This window comes from Suncus etruscus, chromosome 14 (assembly GCF_024139225.1).
Source record: "Suncus etruscus isolate mSunEtr1 chromosome 14, mSunEtr1.pri.cur, whole genome shotgun sequence".
Lineage (NCBI taxonomy): Eukaryota > Metazoa > Chordata > Mammalia > Eulipotyphla > Soricidae > Suncus > Suncus etruscus.
In genome coordinates, this window is record NC_064861.1 from 82,052,458 (window position 1) to 82,076,668 (window position 24,211).

Sequence of the window (24,211 nt, forward strand, 5' to 3'; positions counted from 1 at the left end):
GCGCTAGAGGTAAGGTGCCTGCCTTGCCTGCGCTAGCCTTGGACGGACCGTGGTTCGATCCCCCGGTGTCTCATATGGTCCCCCAAGCCAGGAGCAACTTCTGAGCTCATAGCCAGAAGTAACCCCTGAGTGTTACCGGGTGTGGCCCAAAAACCAAAAAAAAAAAAAAAAAAAAAAAAAAAAGATTGGAAAGATTTGTCTAGCAAATAATGAATAACAGTATTTATCACTTAGAGACTGTTGTGTATGTAAATATTTTGGGGGATTACTATGTTGCTCACCCTAAACTGATTAGGTGATTGTGCCCTACCCTAGGGTGTGACCTGGCATTCTGCCCCCACCCTAGGGTAGGACCTGATTCTGCTTCCACCATTGGTTGGTATCTGATCCCACCATTGGGTGGTACCTGACTCTGGGGTATAAGAGCAAGGGTCTGTGGAAGGCGGGGGCTTTTTGCTGGCTGGAACTGAAGCTGAGTCTTTGGACTTCAGTTTTGTCCTCTGAATAAAGCGAATATTTCCACGAGCCTGACTGTCTGCGAGCTGTTTACCCGCCGTTTCACCTCAGAACCTGGGCTAGACAGGGTGGCAGACGCGTGCTCCGAGCTGGAAGAAAAAGGCCTCATTCTCCATCCCACCATCAGTCAATCTCTTCAGGGGCTGACTTGCTACAAGAGACTACTTACTCTGTGCATTTTATTTTAACCTTCCAGAATTCTTTTTTTTTTTGGTTTTTGGGTCACAGCCGGCATTGCTCAGGGGTTATTCCTGGCTGTCTGCTCAGAAATAGCTCCTGGCAGGCACGGGGGACCATATGGGACACCGGGATTCGAACCAACCACCTTTGGTCCTGGATCGGCCGTTTGCAAGGCAAATGCCGCTCTGCTATCTCTCCGGGCCCCAGAATTCTTATTTACAGATATATTTATAGATAATGCAAAGCCAGGGGGATTTGGGAATAACAACTGAGGAAGTCAAAGATTAAGAAACTTGACCAGGGGCCGGCGAGGTGGCGCTAGAGGTAAGGTGTCTGCCTTGCAAGCGTTAGCCAAGGAAGGACCACGGTTTGATCCCCCGGTGTCCCATATGGTCCCCCAAGCCAGGGGCAATTTCTGAGCGCTTAGCCAGGAGTAACCCCTGAGCATCAAACGGGTGTGGCCCGAAAAACCAAAAAAAAAAAAAAAGAAAAAAGAAGAAACTTGACCAAAACATATTATGGTAACTAATATTAAGTAACATGCTGTTGAGCCAATATTTGGACTCAAATCTGTCTAGGGCCAGAAACATACTTTGCCAACATGGGAAAATAACTGAGTAAGCTACGTGATAGTATGATCAAAAGAAGTGTATGTGGGGGGAAAGAGGCAGTGAAAAGTGAAAAATATTTAAAATGTAAGTCAAGGCAGGAGTGATATTACAGGAGGTATGCATGTACCAAACTCGAGTTTGATCCTGTATGGTCCCCAGAACACCACCATGAGTAATTCCTAAGTGCAGAACCAAGAATAACCTGAGTATTACTGGGTGTGACCCAAAACTAAAAAAATAAAATAAAATATAGATTCCATCGCTGAAGACAAAAATACCAATAGCAGAAATAAGCGAGTCATATTTTAAGAAGATTAAGAACAGTGCATCTGGGCTCGGAGAGATAGCACAGCGGCGTTTGCCTTGCAAGCAGCCGATTCAGGACCAAAGGTGGTTGGTTCGAATCCCGGTGTCCCATATGGTCCCCCGTGCCTACCAGGAGCTATTTCTGAGCAGACAGCCATGAGTAACCTCTGAGCACCGCCGGTGTGGCCCAAAAAAACCAAAAAAAAAAAAAAAAAAAAAAGAACAGTGCATCTTCTGAAAACATGAATACATGAATAAAACATGAAGATGAGGAGATAACTCAAAAGGCAGGTATGACTACTTTGAATGAAGTACTGAGTTTGATCCCTGGACTGCATGGAACTGCCCGGAAGTGAAGCACAAGCTGGGAACAGATCACCAACCCCACCAGTGTGGCACCAATAATCTATCTGGGGGAAATCGGAGGTGATTTATGGTTAACACACACATACACCCCTTATGTAAAAATATTTATTGTTATCAACTAAAGAAAATATAAATGTCCGACCATTTGAAAGACACGTTCCATTAATGATGATGTATCTGATGATACAGATGACTTTAGAATGTGCTTTTATTTTGGGGCCATGCCCAGTGGTGCTCAGGTGATTATATATGGTACCATAAGCCCTACACACTGTCAGGTGTGGTCTAAAAGCAAATAAACAATATAATAAAGTATTATGAAGTTACTTTGGAATAAGCTTATACCTAATAAGCATAAACTGTGGGGTATACTGGTACCAGAGATCGAATCTGGCTCAGCTGTATGCAAGGCAAACACCTACCTTCTGTACTGTCACTCTGGCCACTGTAGGATTCCTTATGGACCTGCTTATGCATTACCACAATCATAAATTGCCTGAGTTATGATTCTACCCTTACTTTTTGTCCATTAAAAATTCCTCCCAGGGGCCAGAGCGATAGTACAGTGGTTAGGGCTTTTGCCTCTTAGGCTGCCAACAAGTGTTCAATCCCAGGTATCCCATATGGCTACCCCCTCCCAAGCACCACCAGGAGTAATTCATGAGTTCAGTCAGAGCCAGGATTAACCCCTGAACACTCTGGGAGTGCCTCCAAAAACAAAAACAATTAAAATTAACCCCCCCACCCAGCAATATGGTAGGTTATTGTAACCCACTGCTACTAGATTGAAAATAATGCAGTAAACAGACTTAAAACATACAAGAGAACTGGTCATAGCCTCTTCTTTCTTGGGAAAAATCAGACTCCTCAGAATGCCACAGTAATGGAAGAAAAATGAGAGAGTTATTTCAGAGCTTCAAAGAAGCATTATCTTCAATATCAGATGGTTCTAAGATATTTTTATGATACTTTTCAGAACAGTGAGAATTGTTAACCATCATCAAGATATATAAAAAAATGTTCAAGAGTTCAAGAAATAGAATTTGATGAGAATTTCTGAAATCAAGTAAATCTAGGTATATAGTATTTCCCTAAAACCTCAAAATCCTAATAAGAAATTTATGTTAAGTATATAATAATAGGGGCTGGAGAGATTGCATGGAGGTAGGGCATTTGCTTTGCATGTAGAAGGACGGTGGTTCGAATCCCGGCATCCCAATATGGTCCCCCGAGCCTGCCAGGAGAGATTTCTGAGCGTGGAGCCAGGAGTAATTCCTGAGCACCGCCGGGTGTGACTCAAAAACAAAACAAAACAAAAGTATATAATAATAAATAACACAAAGATTTAAGGCCTAAATAATTTAAAAAAGCACTGTGAATAACTTAATACTTAATCAGAGACCACCAAATGCCACTGTATGCAACATTCAAATGTGTTATGATTCTAACAATATTTAAAAGTAACATTTAGTGAACTAGAGTGATAGCACAGCTGGTAGGATGCTTGCCTTGCATGCGGCTGAGCCAGGTTCGATCCCCAGCTTCCCATATGGTCCCCTGAGCCTGCCAGGAGTGATTCCTGAACTCAGAACCAGGAGTAACCCCTGAGTACCACCAGGTGTGGCCCCCCAAAATAAAAAATAAATAAAGTAAATAAAAGTAACAAAAGGGACAAGAGTGATCAGGCCAGAGTAAGCCCTAAGCATCACCAGGTTTGGCCCCAAAACTAAAAAAAAAAAAAAAAAAGACAAATAAGTAAAAGTAGCAAATGGGGTTAGAGCAATAATATAGTGGGTAGTACACTTGTTTTGCAAATGACCAATCGAGAGTCAATCCCTGTCATCCCACATAGGCCCCCCTAAGGCCCGCCAGGAGTGATATGAATCACGAGTCAGAATCAGGGATCTGCCCCTGAGCACTGAACAGTATGGCCCCAAAACAAAAACCAAATAAACAAAAAAGGTCACAGTCAATTTTTACTGTAAAATCTTTTGAGTATATTTTACAAAATATCTGCTGATCATACTCTATGAGTATAAACATGTAGGTCTGTGGCAGAGTGACAGTACAGTATTTGGGGCATTTGTCTTGGGGAAGGCACAACTGGGTTCAATTTTCAATATCCCATATAGTCACCTAGGCACCCCGAGGAGTAATTCCTGACTGCAGAGCCAAGAGTAACACCTGAGCACTGCCAACTGTGGCACACAAACCATCAAACAAACAAAAATTTAAAAAAAATATAGGCCCGGGGCCGGAGAGATAGCATGGAGGTAAGGCGTTTGCCTCTCATGCAGGAGGTCATCGGTTCGAATCCCGGCGTCCCATATATGGTCCTCCCGTGCCTGCCAGGAGCAATTTCTGAGCCTGGAGCCAGGAATAACCCCTGAGCACTGCCGGGTGTGACCCAAAAACCACAAAAAAAAAAAATATAGGCCCGATTCAATGACAGATATAAAGGTAAATTACAAACCATTTATATTTTTGGTTGGGGAGATGTCTGAAACGGTTGAAGCATGTGCTTTGCATGCAGGAGCTCTAGGTTTGATTCTGGTAAAATATGGTCTCATGAGCAATATCAAGTCAAGAGCAGCTCCTGAGCACTACAAGTGTAGCCCCCCACACCCAAAAAAAAAAAAAAAAAAAAGAAAGAAAAAAACTGGTCAGATGTTATGGTCACTATAGAAAAAGACTATGGTGGTAGAAATATGTTTGCATACGTTTATGCTACCAAACAGAACTTCCATATCTGGTTATAATATCTGGTGATATAATCAAAAGAACTGAAAGTAACACTCAGAAGATAGCTCAAAGGACTACTTTGCACACAAATGCATATATCTTTGCACACACAATCACGCAAACACACACATACAAATACTGAAAGCAGGTAATCAAGCATACCATATATTCAAATTAATAGCAGCATTATTTGTAATAATCAAAAAGACGGAAGCAACCCAAATATCCACTGAAAGATGAATTGCACTCATGCCCACAATTATTCAGTTTTTGGGTTGTTTTTTTTTTTTTTGGTTTTTAGGTCACACCCGGCAGCGCTCAGGGATTACTCCTGGTTCTATGCTCAGAAATTGCTCCTGGCAGAATGCCAGGATTCCAACCACTGACTTTCTGCATGCAAGGCAAATGCCCCACCTCCATGCTATATCTCTGGCCCCAACTATTCAGTCTTAATAATCTGAAGGAAATTCTGATTTCAAAGAGATATGACAGGAGTTAGGCACTTGATTTGCATGTGGCTGCAGACTCTGCGTCAAATCCCTGGAACCACATATGGTACCCAACAATACTACATATATCACTGCCAGGAATTGCTCCTAAGCATAGGGCAAGAAATAACCTGTAAGCTCTGGCAGGTGTTGCTCAAAAAAACCCAAAACAAACAAACTTAAAAAAAAAGATAATTTGGGGGGGGGGGGTTTTGAGTCACACCTGGTGATGTTCAGGAGTTACTCCTGGCTATGCACTCAGAAATTGCTCCTGGCTTGGGGGACCATATGGTGTTGCATTAAATAATTAATGATGGTGGTGGATGGTGAAGGATGAAGAAGGATGGATTTTTCCCTGCCATCCCAGGCCACGTGGCTCTGCAACCCCCATCCAGCTGGCAGGTCCCAGGTTTAGGTTAACGGCGGAATCAGACAGGCATCAGGAAGCATCAGCTTTATTCATGCCCTATTCACCACATGTGTGTGGCCTATATCATAACCTTTCAAGCACAGCCATTCTTAGCCCTGCATCTTAACTCCTTTCAGCCATCTTCCCTTTGACCTCCATGCTGGCCAAAGACCAAAAGCGCAGAGACCCTCATCTCCTGGGTCAAAGGCCTTATCTACCTTTTCCAAGACCCCTCCCAGGAATGGGCAGGGTCTGGCAGGTAAGGTCAAGTTACCTAGGGAGAAAGGGTGGGGGATGAGGCTTCAGGGGACCATATGGGATGCCGCAGGATCGAACTGTGGTCCATCCTAGGTTAGTGCGGGTAAGGCCTTACCCCTTGCGCCACCACTCCGCCACCAAGGTAAAATATTTTATTGCTTTATAAAACAACTGTTTAGAAGTCAGAGCAATAGTATAGTGGGTAGAGAGCACTTGCCTTGCACACATCTGACTGGGGCTTGATCTGGTGCCATATGATTCACTGAGCCCATCTGGAGTGATGCCTGAGGTCAAAGCCAAGAATAAGCACTGAGCACAGCCAACACTAAACCTTGCTCCACTAAAAAGGAGACATAATAAGAAATACATAAGAAACATAAGGGGGACCGGAGAGATAGCATGGGGGTAAGGCGTTTGCCTTTCATGCTGGAGGTCATCGGTTTGAATCCCGGCACCCCATATGGTCCCCCGTGCCTGCCAGGAGCAATTTCTGAGCCTGGAGCCAGGAATAACTCCTGAGCGCTGCCGGGTGTGACCCAAAAACCACAAAAAAAAAAGAAAAGAAAAGAAAAGAAACATAAGCGACATAAGAAATACATCAGCAGTCATAATAAACTAAATTTACTTACTTTTTAAAATAACCATCAAATAGGATAACAAGGAGGAAAGTCCAGCAGCAATATGTTCTTTACATGGGACGAACCTGAAACATACAGACATAAAAAAAGAGGGAATAAATGGAAGGCAGAGTGACAGTATAGAAGGCAGAGTGTTAGCCCTGCATGTGGCAACCCAGATTCAATATCTAGCACCCCATATGGTTCCCCAAGCCTGCCAGGAGTGATCCCTGAACACAGAACGAGGAATAAGCCTGAGTTCTGCCGAGGGATTTAAAAATAATTCCTAGAAAAATAAAATAACAAAATCTAAAATTATATGACATAATAGAACAAACTCAAAAGCATATGCCAGAATATTCTAAAACAGAATCTTTGTTTCAATGTTCCACATCAATGGCATTTATATAGCTTTAGTTTTGGCCATGTAACTTTGGACTGTGAATATTCTTTTTTTTTTTTTTTTTTTTTTGGTTTTTGGGCCACACCCAGCGGTGCTCAGGAGTTACTCCTAGCTGTCTGCTCAGAAATAGCTCCTGGCAGGCACGGGGGACCATATGGGACACCGGGATTCGAACCAACCACCTTTGGTCCTGGATAGGCTGCTTGCAAGGCAAACGCCACTGTGCTATCTCTCCGGGCCCTGAATATTCTTTTATATTTATTTTTGGCTGGGTCACACCCAGCCACGCTCAGGGATTACTCTTGGCTCTGCACTCAGAAATCGTTCCTGGCAGGCTCGGGGGGACCATAAGGGATACCGGGATTCAAACCACCATCTATGTTGGATCGGCTGCTTGCAAGGCAAATACTCTACTGCTGTGTTATCTCTCTGGCCCTGGATTGTGAATATTCCTTTTTTTTTTTTTTTTTTTTTCTCAAGTTTTGTCTTTGGAGAGCCACACCAGAAGATGCTCAGGGCTTCCTTCTAGTTCTGTACTCAGGAATCAATCACTCCTGGTGGTCCTAGGCACCATATGGGATGTTGGGGATCTAGCACAGGTTGGCCTCAAGAAAGGCAAGGGCCCTACTGTGTGCTATCTATCCCTCCGACCGACTGTGGACATTTTTAAATATGAGACTTGCTTTGGCTAATTGATATATTTTAGTGCAGAGGTTCTAAGGGTGATTGTATAATATTTTGGGCTCTGGTGTGATGCATATGAACCTAAGATCACATGTGGAGCAGACAGGAATTCATTCTTTGCCTTGGCCATTCAGCCAAACCCAGTCCAAGACTGAACATGAATATGAAAATCTGAAAACACAATAACAGATATACAATGAATTAGGAGATATAATCTAACAAGTCAGACATAATAAATCTGGGAAAGATCACCAAAAGAGAACTGGAAACTGGGCCTGGAGGGATAGTCTAGAATAGGCTTTTCCTTCACATCACTTTGACCTGGGTTCAATTCAATCCTTGGCATCATATGCCCCCCCCCCAAGTCTGGCAGTGTGAACCCTGTATACCACTGGATGTGAACCCCATTAAAAAAAAAGCCAACTCTGGAAACTCAGGTACAGGTGGGTCTTGAGGGGGTCAGGGCTAAAATAGAAAATTCTGGTTTGACCACTGATGGGTGGGGATTGAAAACAAACACAGGGCCATTTTGCCAGTTGCCATTATGCCTAAGTGCCACAGGGTAACCAAGTCAGTGAGCCAAGAAGCACCCCCACGGCTCCCCAACACAAGCACCTTCTCATGCATCGTCTCACAGTCACACCTCACAGACGGGAACTCTGTGAAACTGACTCCCTCCCAGGCACAGACAGCTGCCGCCCCTCCGAGAACCCGCACCCCCGAGCCCCTCTTCTATCCGCCCCCATCGGCGGGGACGCGGCAGCGTCACCTGCCGAAACCGCTTTAGACTGCGCAGCCCGGGCGCAGTTGTCAGGGGGAAGGCTTATTTCTGGGCACGGAGCGCCTCAAGAAAGCCCTGGCCCACCGCCCTGCAAGAAGCACACCCTCCCGCCGCATCCACCTCCCTATAGACTCCAGCGAGCGCAACACACCTCCCAGAAGGCCCCGCGGCGCCACACGCCTTTCGGTCCGGGCCCTGCGCTTCTCGCGAGATTAACATCGACCCTCGCGAGACTACCGGCAGGGACCTCGTTAGCCTTGAGTTGGCCGGCGCGGTGGCTTGTGGGAGGAGTGGAGGGGGGCGGGTTAAGACGGCGAACTACAAACGTGTCGCTTTTGGCCCACCCGCGCCGGACTACATTTCCCAGCGTCCCTCGCGCGCGACTCTCTTCTCGCGAGAACTCGCGCGTTGCGTCACGCCTGGCGGGACCGTTAGATCCGGGAGGTGCAAGATGGTGGTGCCAGCGGGAGCCGCCGCCGCCGCCGCCGAAGCCGAAGCCGAAGTTGGAGTTCGCGTCTCGACCCCGACGCGCTAATGGCTGGGACTGAGGGGAGTGAAGGTCGGTGAGGCGGCGGCTTGCCGGGTGGTGGGGAGCTGTGCGCGCGGAGCGGCCCGAACATGGCGGGTGGCTGCGGGCTGGCGGCCAAGGGGTGGGTGGGGGGGTGGATTCGGCCGCCTGGCCGCCCGGGACCCTCCAGCGCGGGGCCTTGCGCAGCAGGGTTGGGGTCCGCGCCTCCCTTCGCCCAAGGGGCCCGATGCATGCCTTGGCTTCGACATGATGCTCCCCGGGGTCGGAGGCATTGTTTGCATTCTGCAAACATTCGGGTTCCCGAACGCGGCCCCCCAGGACTGTCCAAAATGCAACCCGTCGAGGCCTCGCCCGCCCACCCCTGCGCTCCAAACCAGCAGCCCAAAAGGCCCCCCAGCATCCCCAGGAGGGGCCCCTGAGCGTTGACGCCAGCAGTCATTGCAGACAGAGCACAGCCGGGTGTGAACAAAAAAACAGCAACAACAACAACAACAACAAGAACCCCAAAACAAAAAGGCAAAAACTAAGGGGTGTCGGAGAGCTTGCACAGCGAGAAGGCTTTTGTTTTGCACGCGGCCAACACAGGACAGACCCCCTTTTTCCAAATCCCGTTATTCCATATGGTCCCTCGAGCCTGCCAGGAGCGTTTTCTTGCACGCAGAGCCTGGAGTAACTTAACTCCTGAGCGCCGCCAGGTGTGACCCAAAAACCAACAAAAAAAGAAAAGAAAAGAAAAAATTGACACCCCAGGGGCTGGAGAGAGAGCACAGCGGTAGGGCGTTTGCTTTGCACGTTTGCTGCCAACCCTGGACAGATGGTTCGATTCTCGGCATCCCAGATGGTCCTCTTGAGCCTGCCAGAAGCGATTTCTGAGCGCAGAGCCAAGAGTAATCCGTGAGTGCTGCCGGCTGTGGCCCAAAAACCAAAAAACAAACAAAAAAAAACCCTACTGGTTGACTGCCGTGTTTTTTTCCCCAAGGCTAGGACTTACAGGATGCTCCGATCTCCTCTGATCTCTATCTGATGCGGGGGAGTCTGGCTGGAGTTGGTTGATCTCAGATCTTCCCAATTTGAGCCCGAGTGAAAAATCTGGCAGTCTCAGTTCTATTGTCAATTCCAGGTCAGCCCTCTGCATGGTGAGGTCAGTAGGAGAGGGGAACTTTGCATGATAAATTTCTGCAAGCTGTGCCCAAGGTTTGTGCAATTTCTTTTCTGCTCTCAAAGCTCTTGCCGGCTAAAAATATGGCACTTGATTATACATTCCTGGAATCATCCCTTTGAAGAAATGTCCCAGTACCACCCAACTTATGTACTATAAAAATTTATTTGGAATGAATAGTATGTAAGAGCTTAAGCCATAGTACATCGCATAAGGCACTTGTCTTAATCGCTGTTCATCTCAGTTTGATCCCCATCACCAAAAATGGCAATAAGAATGGCCCAAATTGGGGCTGTCTTGATAGTATAGTGTACACACTGTGCTTTCCTTTCTTGGGCCAGCCCAGGTTTGATCCCCAGTATCTTATATAGTCCTCCAGGTCTACCAGGAGTGATCCCTGAACATTCTTGGGTATGGCCCAAACTCCTCCCCCGTCCCCCCAAAATAAACTAAAAAGAATGAAAAAATTTGATCATTTTTTACAAATCCCCATTCTCAAATCTACTTCTGGACATTTTAGTTGTTGTGAAGGGAGGAGGGCCACATACCACAGTGCTTCAGGTTTACTCCTGGTTCTGTGCTCTGGAATTACTCCTAATAGTGGTCAGAAGACCATCTGTGGTACCAGGGATCAAATTCAGCTCAACCTCCTCATGCAAGGAACGTGCCTTACCCCTTGTGCTGTTTCTCCAGCCTATACTATCTCTCTGGCCTCTCTTTTTTTGGTTTCTGGGTCACACCCGGCAGCGCTCAGGGGTTATTCTTGGCTCTATGCTCAGAAATGGCTTCTGGCAGGCTTGGGGGACCATATGGGATGCCAGGATTCGAACCACCGTCCTCCTGCATGCTAGGCAAATGCCCTACCTCCATGCTATCAGTAGGAATTCCTACTGAATTCCTTGAAGTAATACGGATCAAGATTTTCATCTACATTTTAATTTTTCTGTCCTTGCAGTAGAGCCGTACCAAAATTTCTTTAAACAACCACCAATATAAGTTGCCCGGCTAAGTCAGTTGGTAGAGAATGAGACTCATAAACAACCACCAATATGATTAGGACTTTATCATGACAATCTGGACTAAAAATTAGATCCTAGATTCTTTTTTCTAAGTATTTATTTTTTTAATTATATGTCCTGTTTTATGTATTGGTTTTGGGGCCACGCCCAGCAGTGCTCAGGGATTACTCCTGGCTTGGCGCTCAGAAATCGCTCCTGGAAGGCTTGGGGGGAACCATATGGGATGCCTGGAATCAAACCTGGGTCCATCAAGGGTTGGCTGCATGTAAGGCAAATGCCCTACTGCTGTACTATCGCTCCAGCCCCAGGTTTTTTTTTAAATTTTTTTGTTTTTGTTTTGTTTGTTTTCTTATTCCACACCTATTTGACGCTCAGGGGTTACGCCTGGCTATGTGCTCAGAAATTGCTCCTGGCTTGGGGGGACCATATGGGACACTAGGGGATTGAACCTCGGTCCATCCTAGGTCAGCACATGTATGGCAAATGCCCTACTGCTTGTGCCACCGCTCTGGCCCCATTGTCAATTTCTTACAATATTTTAGCACATAATTCTGTAATTTTTTCTTGAAGGTGTCTTTCCCTTTTATTTTTGGTAGGGTTTGTGTCACAACTGGTGGTGCTCAATGGGTATTCCTGGCTTTATTCTCAGGAATCACTCCTGGTGGGCTTGGGACCATATCGGTTGCTGGTGATTGAACATGGGTTGGCTGTTTGTAAGGCAGGCGCCCTACCTATTGCTCCAGCCTTGTCTTTGCCATTTCTTGTTACTAATACTACTCTCTAGATCTGCTCTCTGATACTGTCCTGGGAATGCCTTTTGCAATCATATGGAACTTTGTTCTATAGTTTGCTAGTTTTTTGAATGTAATGTCATTTGTTTATTATGGGACCATACTTGGGGTTGCATACTCAGGACCATGCAGTGCAAGGGATCAAACCTAGGATGTCCCACATGTAGAGCACAAGGTCAAATCCTTTAATCTATACACACCAAACCCTATAATGCCTTTCTTTTTCTTTTTCTTTTTCTTTTTTTGGGGGGAGGGTTTGGGTCACACCCGGCAGCGCTCAGGGGTTACTCCTGGTTCTACGCTCAGAAATGGCTTCTGGCAGGCTTGGAGGACTTTATGGGATGCCGGGATTCGAACCACTGTCCTTCTGCATGCAAGGCAAACACCCTATTTCCATGCTATCTCTCCAGCCCCATGCCTTTCTTTTTCTTAGTTGACTCCTAGCTTTGATGAAATTCAGGCCTTTAGCTTCCTAAGAAAAGCTGCATTGGAGATGACATCATCATTCCCTGTGGATCTATAATTGGGTTGATCTTCAAACTATTTTGGTATTTATTCTTGTCCATATGTGCAGTTGAATCTTCAATCTAGGAGTGCTGTCACCTATATAGATAGGTGTAAATATCCACATAAAACCTTTGACTCTACATCCCAGGTTTTTTGTTTTTTTTTTTTTTCCATTTCTGTGTATTTTTTTTAATATTATTATTTTTTTGGTTTTTGGGCTATATCCGGCGGCGTTTGGGTTACTCCTGGCTCTGTACTCAGAAATCACTCCTGGGGGGCTGGAGAGAGAGCACAGCAGTAAGATGTTTGCCTTGCACGAAGCCAGTCCTGGACGGACCTGGGCTCAATTCCCAGCATCCCATATGGTCCCTTGAGCCTGCCAGGAGCGATTTCTGATTTCCAAGAAGACCTTACACATTTAAGCAATGTATTCTACTATTTGAGCATACTCCCTGGTTCTACTCCCCCAAAATTTAAATATTAGAAACTGTTGATGACCTGGAACTTTACCAATAACAAAAGCAGTTGGTGAACATGTATTATGTATGTTATAAAATAGGGACTAAGATAAAGTACAGTGGGTAGAGCACTTTCCTTACATGCAGCTGACCCTGGTTTAATCACTGGCACACAATATGGTCCCCCATTCTTCCTCTCAGCTGATAACTTGTGCTTTTATTTTTAATTAGAAGTTAAAAGCTGGAGCTGAAGAGATAATATACGAGTTTGGGTACTTGCTTGCCATGCAGCCTACTCCAGGTCAGTTTCTTGCACTGCCGGAGTTAGAGAGATAGTATAGTGGGTCGGGCACTTGCTTTACACACAGTCAACCCAGATTTGATCCCCAGCATCCCATATGGTGATTTCTGAGAGCAGTGTCAAGAATAACCCAAGTACCAACAAATATGTGCCAAAAACAAAACAAAAAGTTCCTTGCACTGCATATGGTTTCCTAAGCACAACCAGGAGTGATCCCCAAGCATAGAGCCAGGTGGTAGCCTTAAACAAAAATAAATAGTATAAGGTAAAGAAAAAGAAAATATTGGGCCCAGAGAGATAGCACAACGGTGTTTGCCTTGCAAGCAGCCGATCCAGGACCAAAGGTGGTTGGTTCGAATCCCGGTGTCCCATATGGTCCCCCGTGCCTGCCAGGAGCTATTTCTGAGCAGACAGCCAGGAGTAACCCCTGAGCACCGCTGGGTGTGACCCAAAAACCAAAAAAGAAAAAGAAAATATTAAGAAAATTATGAAAGCATCTGGAGCAATAGGTTGGGTAAGGTGTTTACATTACGCATGGCTGGCCCAGGTTTTATCCCTGGCACCTCATGTGGTCCCCCCAAACCTGCCAGGAGTGACCCCCTGAGCACTACAGGTGTGGCCCAGTTCCACCAACCCCCTCTCCCCCCAAATTCTGAGGGACTGAGCACATGCTTTGTGTGTTAAGAATCTCAGCTTCTATCCCCGGCACCTTCTGAGCTCCACCAGTAGTGACCCCTGAGCACTACTGTGCTTGGCCAAAAAGGGGGAAAAAAATCACAAGAGATAATGTTCATATTTGTTTACAAGGTGAATTATCTTTCAGTATACTTCAATATTGTTTTGGTCATTGACTTCATCTGGCTGTGCTCAGGGCTAACTCTTGGCTCTGCATTTAGGAATCGCTCCTAGCCAGGCTTCAGGAACCTCAAAAGTTGCCAGGGATCAAAGCCAGGTCATCCAGGGTAGCCTTACCTACTGGACTGTCTCTCCAGCTCTCATCAATGTTGGCTTATATGACACAATATACTGTAAATGTATATTTACAAACACTAAACTTCAAATATGAAAAGATAGTGTTGGAAAGAAAATGATTCATATGTATTTATACATATGATTCACGTACTGATCTCCAAGAAGCAACAATTGATTGCTTTATGGTGACCTGTAAAATTGATACCGATAGCCTACCCTATATGTTCATGATTGAATTTTATAACTAGCATAAAAAGTACAACATGGATTCGGAGCAGTGGCGCAAGTGGTAGGGCACTTGCCTTACGCATGTTAACCTAGGACAGATTGCAGTTCGATTCCCTGGCATCCCATATGGTCCCCCAAGCCAAGAGCGATTTCTGAACACATAGCCAGGAGTAACCCCTGAGTGTCACAGGGTGTGGCCCAAAAACCAAAAAAAAAAAAAAAAGTACAACATATGTAAAAGATAATTACAGTACGTTGAAAGCAAAGTTATAAAACAATAAAGCTTTATATTAATACTATTCACTTTAATGTTATGGAAGGATTGATTATAAATATAAGGTGATGATGATACAAAAAAGTTTGTCTCCTATAGTTCTTTTTTTTTGGGCCACACCCATTTGATGCTCAGGGGATACTCCTGGCTAAGCGCTCAGAAATTGCCTCTGGCTTGGGGGGACCATATGGGATGCGGGGGGGGGGGGGACCATATGGGATGCCGGGGGATCGAACCACCGTCCTTCCTTGGCTAGCGCTTGCAAGGCAGACACCTTACCTCTAGCGCCACTTCACCGGCCCCAACAACAGGAATTTTAAGTGGAAACTTGTGAGCTCTCCACAAGATTAGGAGGTGGCTGGTAACTTACTATAAAAGTTGAGTCCACATGGGCCCGGAGAGATAGCACAGCTTTGTTTGCCTTGCAAGCAGCCGATCCAGGACCTAAGGTGGTTAGTTCGAATCCCAGTGTCCCATATGGTCCCCCGTGCCTGCCAGGAGCTATTTCTGAGCAGACAGCCAGGAGTGACCCCTGAGCACCGCTGGGTATGGCCCCAAAAAAAACAAAAAAAAAAAGTTGAGTCCACATTACAGATAATTGTATGCTGTTGTGATTTATATTTGTTTACACTTCCCACAGCAACAAGTGGCACCCTAAGTAATCTGTATGTGTTTATATTTTGCTAAGGGCTGGAGAGATAGCACAGCAGTAGTAGGGCATCTCTGCCTTGCACGTAGCCGATTCAGGACGGACAGTGATTCGAATCCCAGCATTCCATATGATCCCCCATGCCTGCCAAGAGCGATTTCTGAGTGCAGAAGTAACCCCTGAGTGCTGCTCGGTATGACCCAAAAATGCTAATTTTTTTACTTTTTATGGTGGGAAGTGATAAAATAGACTGTTATCTACATGGTCTTATTAATATGTATCTGGTTTTTTTTTTTTTTTTTTTAGTTTAGGTTCTAGGGTTATACCACTTACAGTATCAATTTTTCCCCAGGTTTTATTTTTGGACAACATTTATAATCTGTAATACCAGCTGAATATTCAAGGATATATAGGGGCATTTTTGGGGGGAGGGCCTATACTCAGCAGTGCCCAGGGTTTACTCTCGGCCCTGCACTGAGCAGTCACTCCTGGTAGTCTCTTTATGCTAGGTATGTGCTCTAGTCCTTATGTTATCTCCTTGACCCCAAATCCAGTAATTTTTTTTTGTTTTATTTTTGGGCCACACCCATTAATGCTCAGGGGTTACTCCTGGCTATGCTCAGAAATCGCTCGTGGCTTAGAGAGAACATATGGGATGCCGAGGGATCGAACCAGGGTCTGTCCTACGCTACTGTTTGCAAGGCAGACACCTTACCTCTAGCGCCGCCGCTCAGGGATTATTCCTGGTTCTGCTCTCAGAAATCGATCCTGGCAGGCACGAGGGACCATATGGGATGCTGGGATGCAAACCACCATATGTCCTGATCGGCTGTGTGCAAGGCAAACACCCTATCACTGTACTATCTCTCTAGCCCCATTTCCAGTATTTTTACTGAAAAAAAAAATGTACATAAAATCTATGCAATTCAAGCCTTGTTTAGGAATCACTTGCAATCTTTACACTTAATTTTTATTGCATAAAAAATGATAAGACAGTGGGGTGGGAAAAAAAATGCTAAGACAAAATTTATTTTATTTTGGGACCAGAGAGATAGCATGAAGGTAAGGCATGCAGAATGGTGTTTCGAATCCCAGCATCCTATATGGTTCCCTGAGCCTGCCAGGAGCAATGATTTCTGAGCATAGAGCTAGGAGTAGCCCCTTAGCGCTACCGGGTGTGACCCAAACCCCCCCAATTATTTTATTTTTTAATATTAAAATAATTTCCTTTTTTGGGCCATACCTCGTAGCACTCAGGAGTTACTCCTAGCTCTGTGCTCAGAAATCGCTCCTGGGACCATATGGGATGCTGGGAATTGAGCCCGGGTCTGTCCAGGGATGGCCGCAAACACTAAAGGCAAATGCCTACTTTTACACTATTGCTCCAGCCCCTAAAAGAATTATTTGTATTTCAGATGTTGCTATTAAGAAGTCTGTTACCATTCTCATTCTTGAAATTTTTGTGATCTGTGTCTTCTAGAAAATTTTAGATCTTTGTTGTTTTTTTTTGAGGCCACACCCAGCTGCGCTCTGGAGTTACTCCAGGCATTGCGCTCAGAAATCACTACTGGCAGGCTCAGGGGACCATTTGGGATGCCAAGGATTGAAACCGGATCTGTCCTGAGTCGTCTGTGTGCAAGGCAAATGCCCACTGTGCTATTGCTCCAGCCCCAAGTTTTAAAAAGTTCTGTTTCCCCTGAATTTTTTTATGTTTACTGCAAAATATATTGCAAGTATACAGTATATCATATCTGGGGTCAAAGAGATACTAAGATGTTTGCCTTGCATTCAGCTAATTCAAGTTCAGTTTCTTACTTTGTATGGTTCCACAAGCCTGCTCAGGAGTAAGCCCTGAGCTCTGCCTGGTGTGACCCAAAACCAAACCAAAAAAGGTTTGGGGAAAGGACCTCACATTTCTTTTTTTTTTTTTTTGTTTTTTGTTTTTTGGGTCAGACCCTGTGACACTCAGCAGTTACTCCTGGGTATGCGCTCAGAAATCGCTCCTGGTTTGGGGGACCATATGGGACACCAGGGAGTCGAACCAGGGTTCGTCCAAGGTCAGCATGTGCAAGTCAAACGCCTTACTGCTTGCACCACTGCTCCAGCCCCAGGACTTTACATTTCTATAGACTATGGCTAGGTGATTAAACTATGTGCTTCCTATTTACCTTATAGGAACATTCTACTTAGTTTGCATATGTTATAACAGAAGTTCACATAATCATGCAATCTAAGACCATCTCCTGCAGGAGGCCAAGAAGGCTCTATGCTAGAACTAGTGGGCTGAGTCCAGACAGCAAGAGTATCTGAGAACATCAGCAACAAGCAGTGGTCTCACAGGTCTCTTTGTAGAAAATTATGACAAGTTTATTAACTTGGCTTCATGCTCACACAATGTAGGAATACACACATCATAATATTAGTATGGCTACATGGAATTTTTTTCCTTTTTTGGGGGGGGGCCACACCTGGTGATGCTCAGGGGTCACTCCTGTCTATGTGCTCAGAAATTGCTCCTGGCTTGGGGGACCATATGGGATGCCAAGGGATTGAACCAGAGTCAGTCCTGGGTCAGCCTTGTGCAAGACAGATGTCCTACTGCTGTGCTATCGCTCTGGCCCCTACGTTAAATTTCTTAAACTCAGCAGTGGGGCATAGCGATAGTATAACACAATAGCAAATAGTTGAATCTTGCATTCAACTAACCTGAGTTCTTTCCCCAGCACCTCATGTGGTCCCCATGACTAGGTGCCAGGAATAGGGATCATTGAGCACTGCCAGATGTGCCAGAAAAGTAAAAACAACTTTCTACCTACAAGCAAAATCATCTAAAATGTATGTATGCTATAACTCAAAATAAAATAAAAATTGCAAATTTGCATTATAACATTTCTGGTCATACCCTTCTGTAACAGGGCATGTCTTCTGATGAAAGAAGATTCCAGTTGGTTCAGTTTTCTTAAACTCTGGCCTTTTCCATAGAGCTTTCCATGGAACACCTTGACTACTACCGTATTTTCCGGCATATAAGACGACTTTTGAAACAAAAGTCAACCAAAAATCGGGGCTCATCTTATACGCCGAATATATCCTGAAAAATGTTTCAATATGCCGCTAAACGAAAATTGTCTGAATATTGCCACAAAACGAATTTTCCAACTCGATCCTGCACCAACCACTGCAAGGCTGCTTGGACCGCCCCCCTAACTCAGCCAATCCAAGCAGGCTTTTTACGCATGCAAATTAGACAATGTTCTGTACCGAATCTACACTGTAAAAAGCCTGGTCAAATTGGCCAGAGTCAGAGAGGAAGTCTATTACAGTATAATCTCTGAACCTTTGCTTGTTGTGATTGGCTCACTGTGGTACATACAGTTGCAGCACAGGAACATTCTTTCTTATACAGTGAATATAGGCCTAAACCTATGTTTTAACTGCAAAATTAGGGGGTCGTCTTATACGCTAGCAAATACGGTACTTTTTCCTTCTTCCATTGTGAAAGCATTTTTGTTGTTTCAGGGGTCAGTGATGTTCAGGGATATGTCTAAATTTCTTTCAGAAGAAATGGGAATGCCTGGACTCTGGTCAGATGAATTTATACAGAGAAGTAATGGAGAATTTCAGCAACCTGGTTTCAATGTGTAAGGATAACTTTACCCCAAATGCAGCATCTGTCTTTGGAAAGTGTTCCTTTCTCATAGTATATTACTTTTATTACTTTTATCAAGTAACCAACTAAATTGTGCTCCCAGTTCCCCAAGGACTGATTTGAGTTGGAATGGAATGAAGAATTGAAAATGGTTGCTCCTATGGGTTGTGACTGATGTTTCAATCTTCATCTTTCCTTGGTGGGTCCTCTAATGGCATCTCTTTCTTGTCTGGATCTTGGACACCAACAACATAACAATGTTCCATGTCTTGTCTTTTCTTAGGATTTTGCTATTCTCAGCCAGCTGTAATCTCCCTACTGGAACAAGGGAGAAAGCCCACCCAGATGGTTGACAAAGAGTTGACTAGAGGCCATTGTTCAGGTAATAAGTGAGAAATGATAGGAGATAGTACCAATAAGACATAATCAGCAAATTCTGAAAAAGCACAAGTGGCTTATTCGTGAGACTTCTTCCTTCCTTTGCTCTTAGACTTTTTCTCATTTAAATTTAACCTATACCTTCCTTTCTGATTTTCTTTTATCTTTTTGGGCCATACCTGGGTTTGGGGAACCACATAGGATACCAAGGATCAACCCAGGTCGCTGCATATAAAGCAAGCGCCCTATTTACTTTACTATTGCTCTGATCCCACCTTGATTTTTTCCTTTCTTTTGTTTTTGGTTTTTGGGTCACACCCAGCAGCGCTCAGGGGTTACTCCTGGCTGTCTGCTCAGAAATAGCTCCTGGCAGGCACGGGGGACCATATGGGACATCGGGATTCGAACCAACCACCTTTGGTCCTGGATCGGCTGCTTGCAAGGCAAACGCCACTGTGCTATCTCTCCGGGCCCCCCACCTTGATTTTTAAGACAATTATTCTACCTACATTTTATTTTTTTACTGTTATTTATTTTGCTTCTAAAGCCACACCCAGTGGTGCTCAAGGATCACTCCAGGTTCTGTGCTCAGAGATACTCCCGGTGGGGTTCATAGAAGTAAATGTGATCATATGGATTGAACCTTGGTCAGCCTTGTGCAAGGCTGCAGGCATCCTATCAGCTGTACCATCTCTGTGACTTTGTACTTTTCAATGATTTGTTAACTTTGTAGACCAGTTTGTTAAGGATTTAGCAGTTCATAATTTTATGTATCAGACATTTTTCTGTTCACTTTTTAAAGTTTGAGGGGCTAGTGATAAAGCTTCAGAAGAGCACATACTCAGAGGTGTTGGGGGCTAGGCCACTGCCAATAATATGCTGTGGGCTAAACTTGAGGCCCCAAATTCCCTATAATTATCTTTTGATACTATTAATATTAACTTAGCCAACGTTATTTTCCTTTATAGTTATGATTTTTTGTGTGTGTATCCTGTGTTGGAATCGTTACATAATCAATATTATACAGTGTGAAGTTACATCCTGTGGTATATTCTTGTGGGGTTTTTTCTCATTTTTTGCTTTGTTTATTCCTTGCTCGGTGTGTGTGTGTGTGTGTGTGTGTGTGTGTGTGTGTGTGTGTGTGTGTGTGTGTCTGTCTGTCTGTCTGTCTGTCTGTTTGTCTGTTTTGGACTGTTTTCATTACTGCTCATTGGCTACTCCCAGTTCTGGTTTTGGACTTAATTCATATTAAAAAAACATCCCTCACATGGGATAAATTTTGACTTAATATTTTTCTTTATTGTTTTTGTTTACCTTTTTTTATTGTGTTTTGTTCATTTATTTTTGGACCACATGATGGTGTTTGGGAACCACTCCCAGCAGTTCTCATGCAAAACGGGTTCAAATCCACATGAAGAGCATGTGACCCAACCGTTGGGTTCTCTCTCAGGCTCTTTACTGCTAATGTTTAAATAACTGAGATACTGTGATGATTAGAACCTCCATGCAGTGGGAAACGAGTATATCTTTACTTTCCCTTTTAGTGAAGAAGTTATGTTAATGTTCTGTGTTAAAATTGTATTAAAACCACAGTTTAGGGAGCAAAGCAATAGCACAGCTGTAGGGCGTTTGCCTGTCATGTGCCCAACAGAGGATAAATCCTGGTTCGATTCCTGGCATCCCATATGGTTCCCCGAGCCTGCCAGGAGCAATTTCTGAACGCAGAACCAGTAGTAACCCCTGAGTGCTATTGGGTGTGACACCCCCCCATTCCCCCCCCCCCAAAAAAAAAAACAGTTTAAGAGGCCAGTAGGGTGCTTGTCTTGTACATGGTGACCTGGGTTTGATCTTCAGCATCCCATATGATCCACTGAGTATTGCTATGAGGGATTCCTGAGTATAGAGCCAGAAATACCCCCTGAATACTTCCAGGTGTAGCCTAAAACACACTCTCCCTACACCCCAAAAAAACTTAGTAGTTTAATCTTTTCACTATTGGAACTGATAAAGTTCTACCACCAAATGACATCTTGCACTTCAGTTCTGTAAACAAAGAGTAAAGTATCCAACAAACTGGGCAGGAGTTATAGTAAGAATAGGAAGGTAGATAGGGTGTTTACCTCCCACACAACTGATTCACATCAGAATTTTAGGATTATAGAGGTCTTCTATTTCCCTAATCACTTTCATTTCTTCTATTGTCTTTACTGCCTCTCCCATAGTAGGTCAAATATTAACATACACCTTTTTGTTTTATTTCAGAACTCATATCACATGAAAACAACATATTATCTCTAAAGAAGAGCCATTTCAGTCAAGTACTATTTACCCATGAAGGCATGCCAACTTATATTCAGCCCACATTTTTAACTCCATATCCAGAAAATGTTAATGAAGAAAAGTCTTGTGAATGGAACATTTGCAGAGAGACCTTTACTCAGAACTCACAGTTTATTCAGCATCCAAAAACTCATGCTGCTGAAAAGCTCTATGGATGTAAGGAGTGTGGGAAATTATTTAGTCGTGGGTCACTTGTTACTCGCCATCAGCGGGTTCACACAGGAGAAAAACCTTATGAATGTAAGGAATGTGGCAAGTCTTTTAGTTGTAGTTCATATTTTTCTCAACATCAGAGAATTCACACCGGTGAGAAACCCTATGAATGTAAACAATGTGGGAAAACCTTTAATTATTGTTCAAATCTTAATGATCATCAGAGAATTCACACAGGTTTAAAACCTTATGAATGTTACGTATGTGGAAAAGCCTTTGCTAAGAGTTCACAACTTTTCCCACATATCAGAGTCCATACTGGTGAGAAACCTTATGAGTGTACAGTGTGTGGAAAAGGATTTACTCAACACTCAAGACTTACTCAGCATCTGAGAATGCACACTGGTGAGAAACCTTATGAGTGTCAGGAATGTGGAAAGGCCTTTAGTAGTGTCTCCTCTCTTACTAACCATCACAGAATTCATACTGGGAAGAAAGTTTATGAATGTAATGAATGCGGAAAGGCCTTTATTCAGAGCTCAGAACTTATTCAGCATCTTAGAATTCATACAGATGAAAAGCCTTATGAATGTAATCAATGTGGGAAGGCTTTTAATAGAAGTTCCAATCTTACCAGGCATCAAAGAATTCACACAGGAGAGAAACCCTATCAATGTAAGGAATGTGGAAAGGGCTTTGGTAGTAGCTCTGACCTCCTTCGCCATGAAGGAATTCACACTGGGTGAATGAAATACCGATTTGATGCTTGTTTGTTTGTTGGTTTATGGGCCACACCCAGCGGCATTAAGGTTACTCCTGGCTCTGCACTCAGAAATTGCTCCCGGCAGGCTCGGGACCCTATGGGATGCCAGGGATCAAACCTGGGTTAGCTGCATGCAAGGCAAATACCTTACCCGCTGTGCTATCACTCCGGCCCAATTTCATAATTTTTGTAATATTTATTAAAACAGTGAAAAAATAATAATGCACGAGTAAAGTTGTTCTGTGCAGTGTTTCTTAGGGTTACTGTAGTAAAATACTACCAAACTCTTAAAAATATCGTAAAACTGTTAATGCCACAACTTTATTTTTATTATTAAAGTTCAAAATCAGAGTTGTTGAAAGAATAATTCCTGTGATAATGTTTCATTTCTTCTGCTACCTAATAACTTTTGATATTTCTTGCCTTGTTGCTGCATTAGTCCAATCTGTCACTTCACAATGCACTCACTATATCTGGCTTTGTTTTTTGTTGGTTTTGTTTTTTTGCAGGTGCATACCCAACAATGTTCCTGGCTCTGCACTCAGGAATCACTCCTGGCTGGCTCGGGATCATGTGGGATCCCAAGGACCAAACCTGGGTCAACCACAAGCAAGGCATATACCACCCGTTGTAGGGCCTCTCGCCCCTAGATGTTTATTGTTAATGATGTAAAATAATCTCTGTTTGGTCTGAAGTGACAGTAGAGTGGATAGGGTGCTTGCTTTGCACTTAGCTTACCCTTAGCCTGGTGTGGTATATCCCTTGTGCTTCCCCCAAGCACTGTGAGGAATAATTCCTAGTGCAGAGCCAGAAATAACCCTGAAGCATTGTTGGGTCTATGGCCCAAAATCCACATCACCCTCCCCCACCCCCACCCACACAAAATGTCTTCTATGGTTAACTCTCATTTGACAAACATGGTGCTTGCTAAAACTTTATGATCAAAAAAGCTGGAGCCTTTGCTTTGCTTGCATCATGCTGGAGGCCCTGCTTTGATCCCTGACTGCATAGTTCCTTGAACATTGCATGTGGAATAATCCCTGAGTATCACAGAATGTGGCTCACAAACAAACCCCCCCCCCAAACACCAGAAAAAAGATTACATCTAAATCCAATTGTAATCCCTTTTTTGGATTTATGTTTTACATTGAACCTAGGTCCTATACATGTAGGCAGATGGATTCCCACTAAAACATATATGACCCTAAAGCCACTACATTATTGTGCTTTAAAAAAAAAAATAGAGGGGCTGGAGAGATAGCATGGAGGTAAGGCGTTTGCCTTTCATGCAAGAAGTCATCGGTTCGAATCCCAGCGTCCCATATGGTCCCCGTGCCTGCCAGGAGCAATTTCTGAGCATGGAGCCAGGAGTAACCCCTGAGCACTGCCGGGTGTGACCCAAAAACCACAAAAAAAAAAAAAAAAGAAAAGAGCCAGAGTGTTAGCATAGCGGGTAGGGTATTGCATGCTGCCAACCCAGGTTTGATCTCAAGCATCCTATGTGGTCACCTGAGCCTGCCAGGAGTATCCTCTGAGTGCTGCGAGTATGGCCCCAAAACAAAAAAAGTGAGGCAGAGAGATAGTATAGCAGGTAGGTGGTTTATCTTGTATGGCTGACTAGGTTCAATCCACAGCATCCCATATGGTCTCCCGATACTGCCAGGAGTAACCCCAGATAAC

General features: G+C 44.2%; 1 protein-coding gene across 1 annotated transcript; it reads left to right on the forward strand.

Moving 5' to 3' along the window:
• Window positions 1-8,787: 8,787 nt before the first annotated feature.
• Window positions 8,788-23,610, forward strand: LOC126027635 (zinc finger protein 829-like). Its single transcript, XM_049786632.1, has 3 exons — window positions 8,788-8,920; window positions 19,181-19,279; window positions 21,538-23,610. Exons 1-3 carry the CDS (start codon window positions 8,896-8,898, stop codon window positions 22,512-22,514), a joined length of 1,101 nt encoding a protein of 366 aa, XP_049642589.1. The 5' UTR covers window positions 8,788-8,895; the 3' UTR covers window positions 22,515-23,610.
• The last annotated feature ends 601 nt before the right edge of the window (window positions 23,611-24,211 follow it).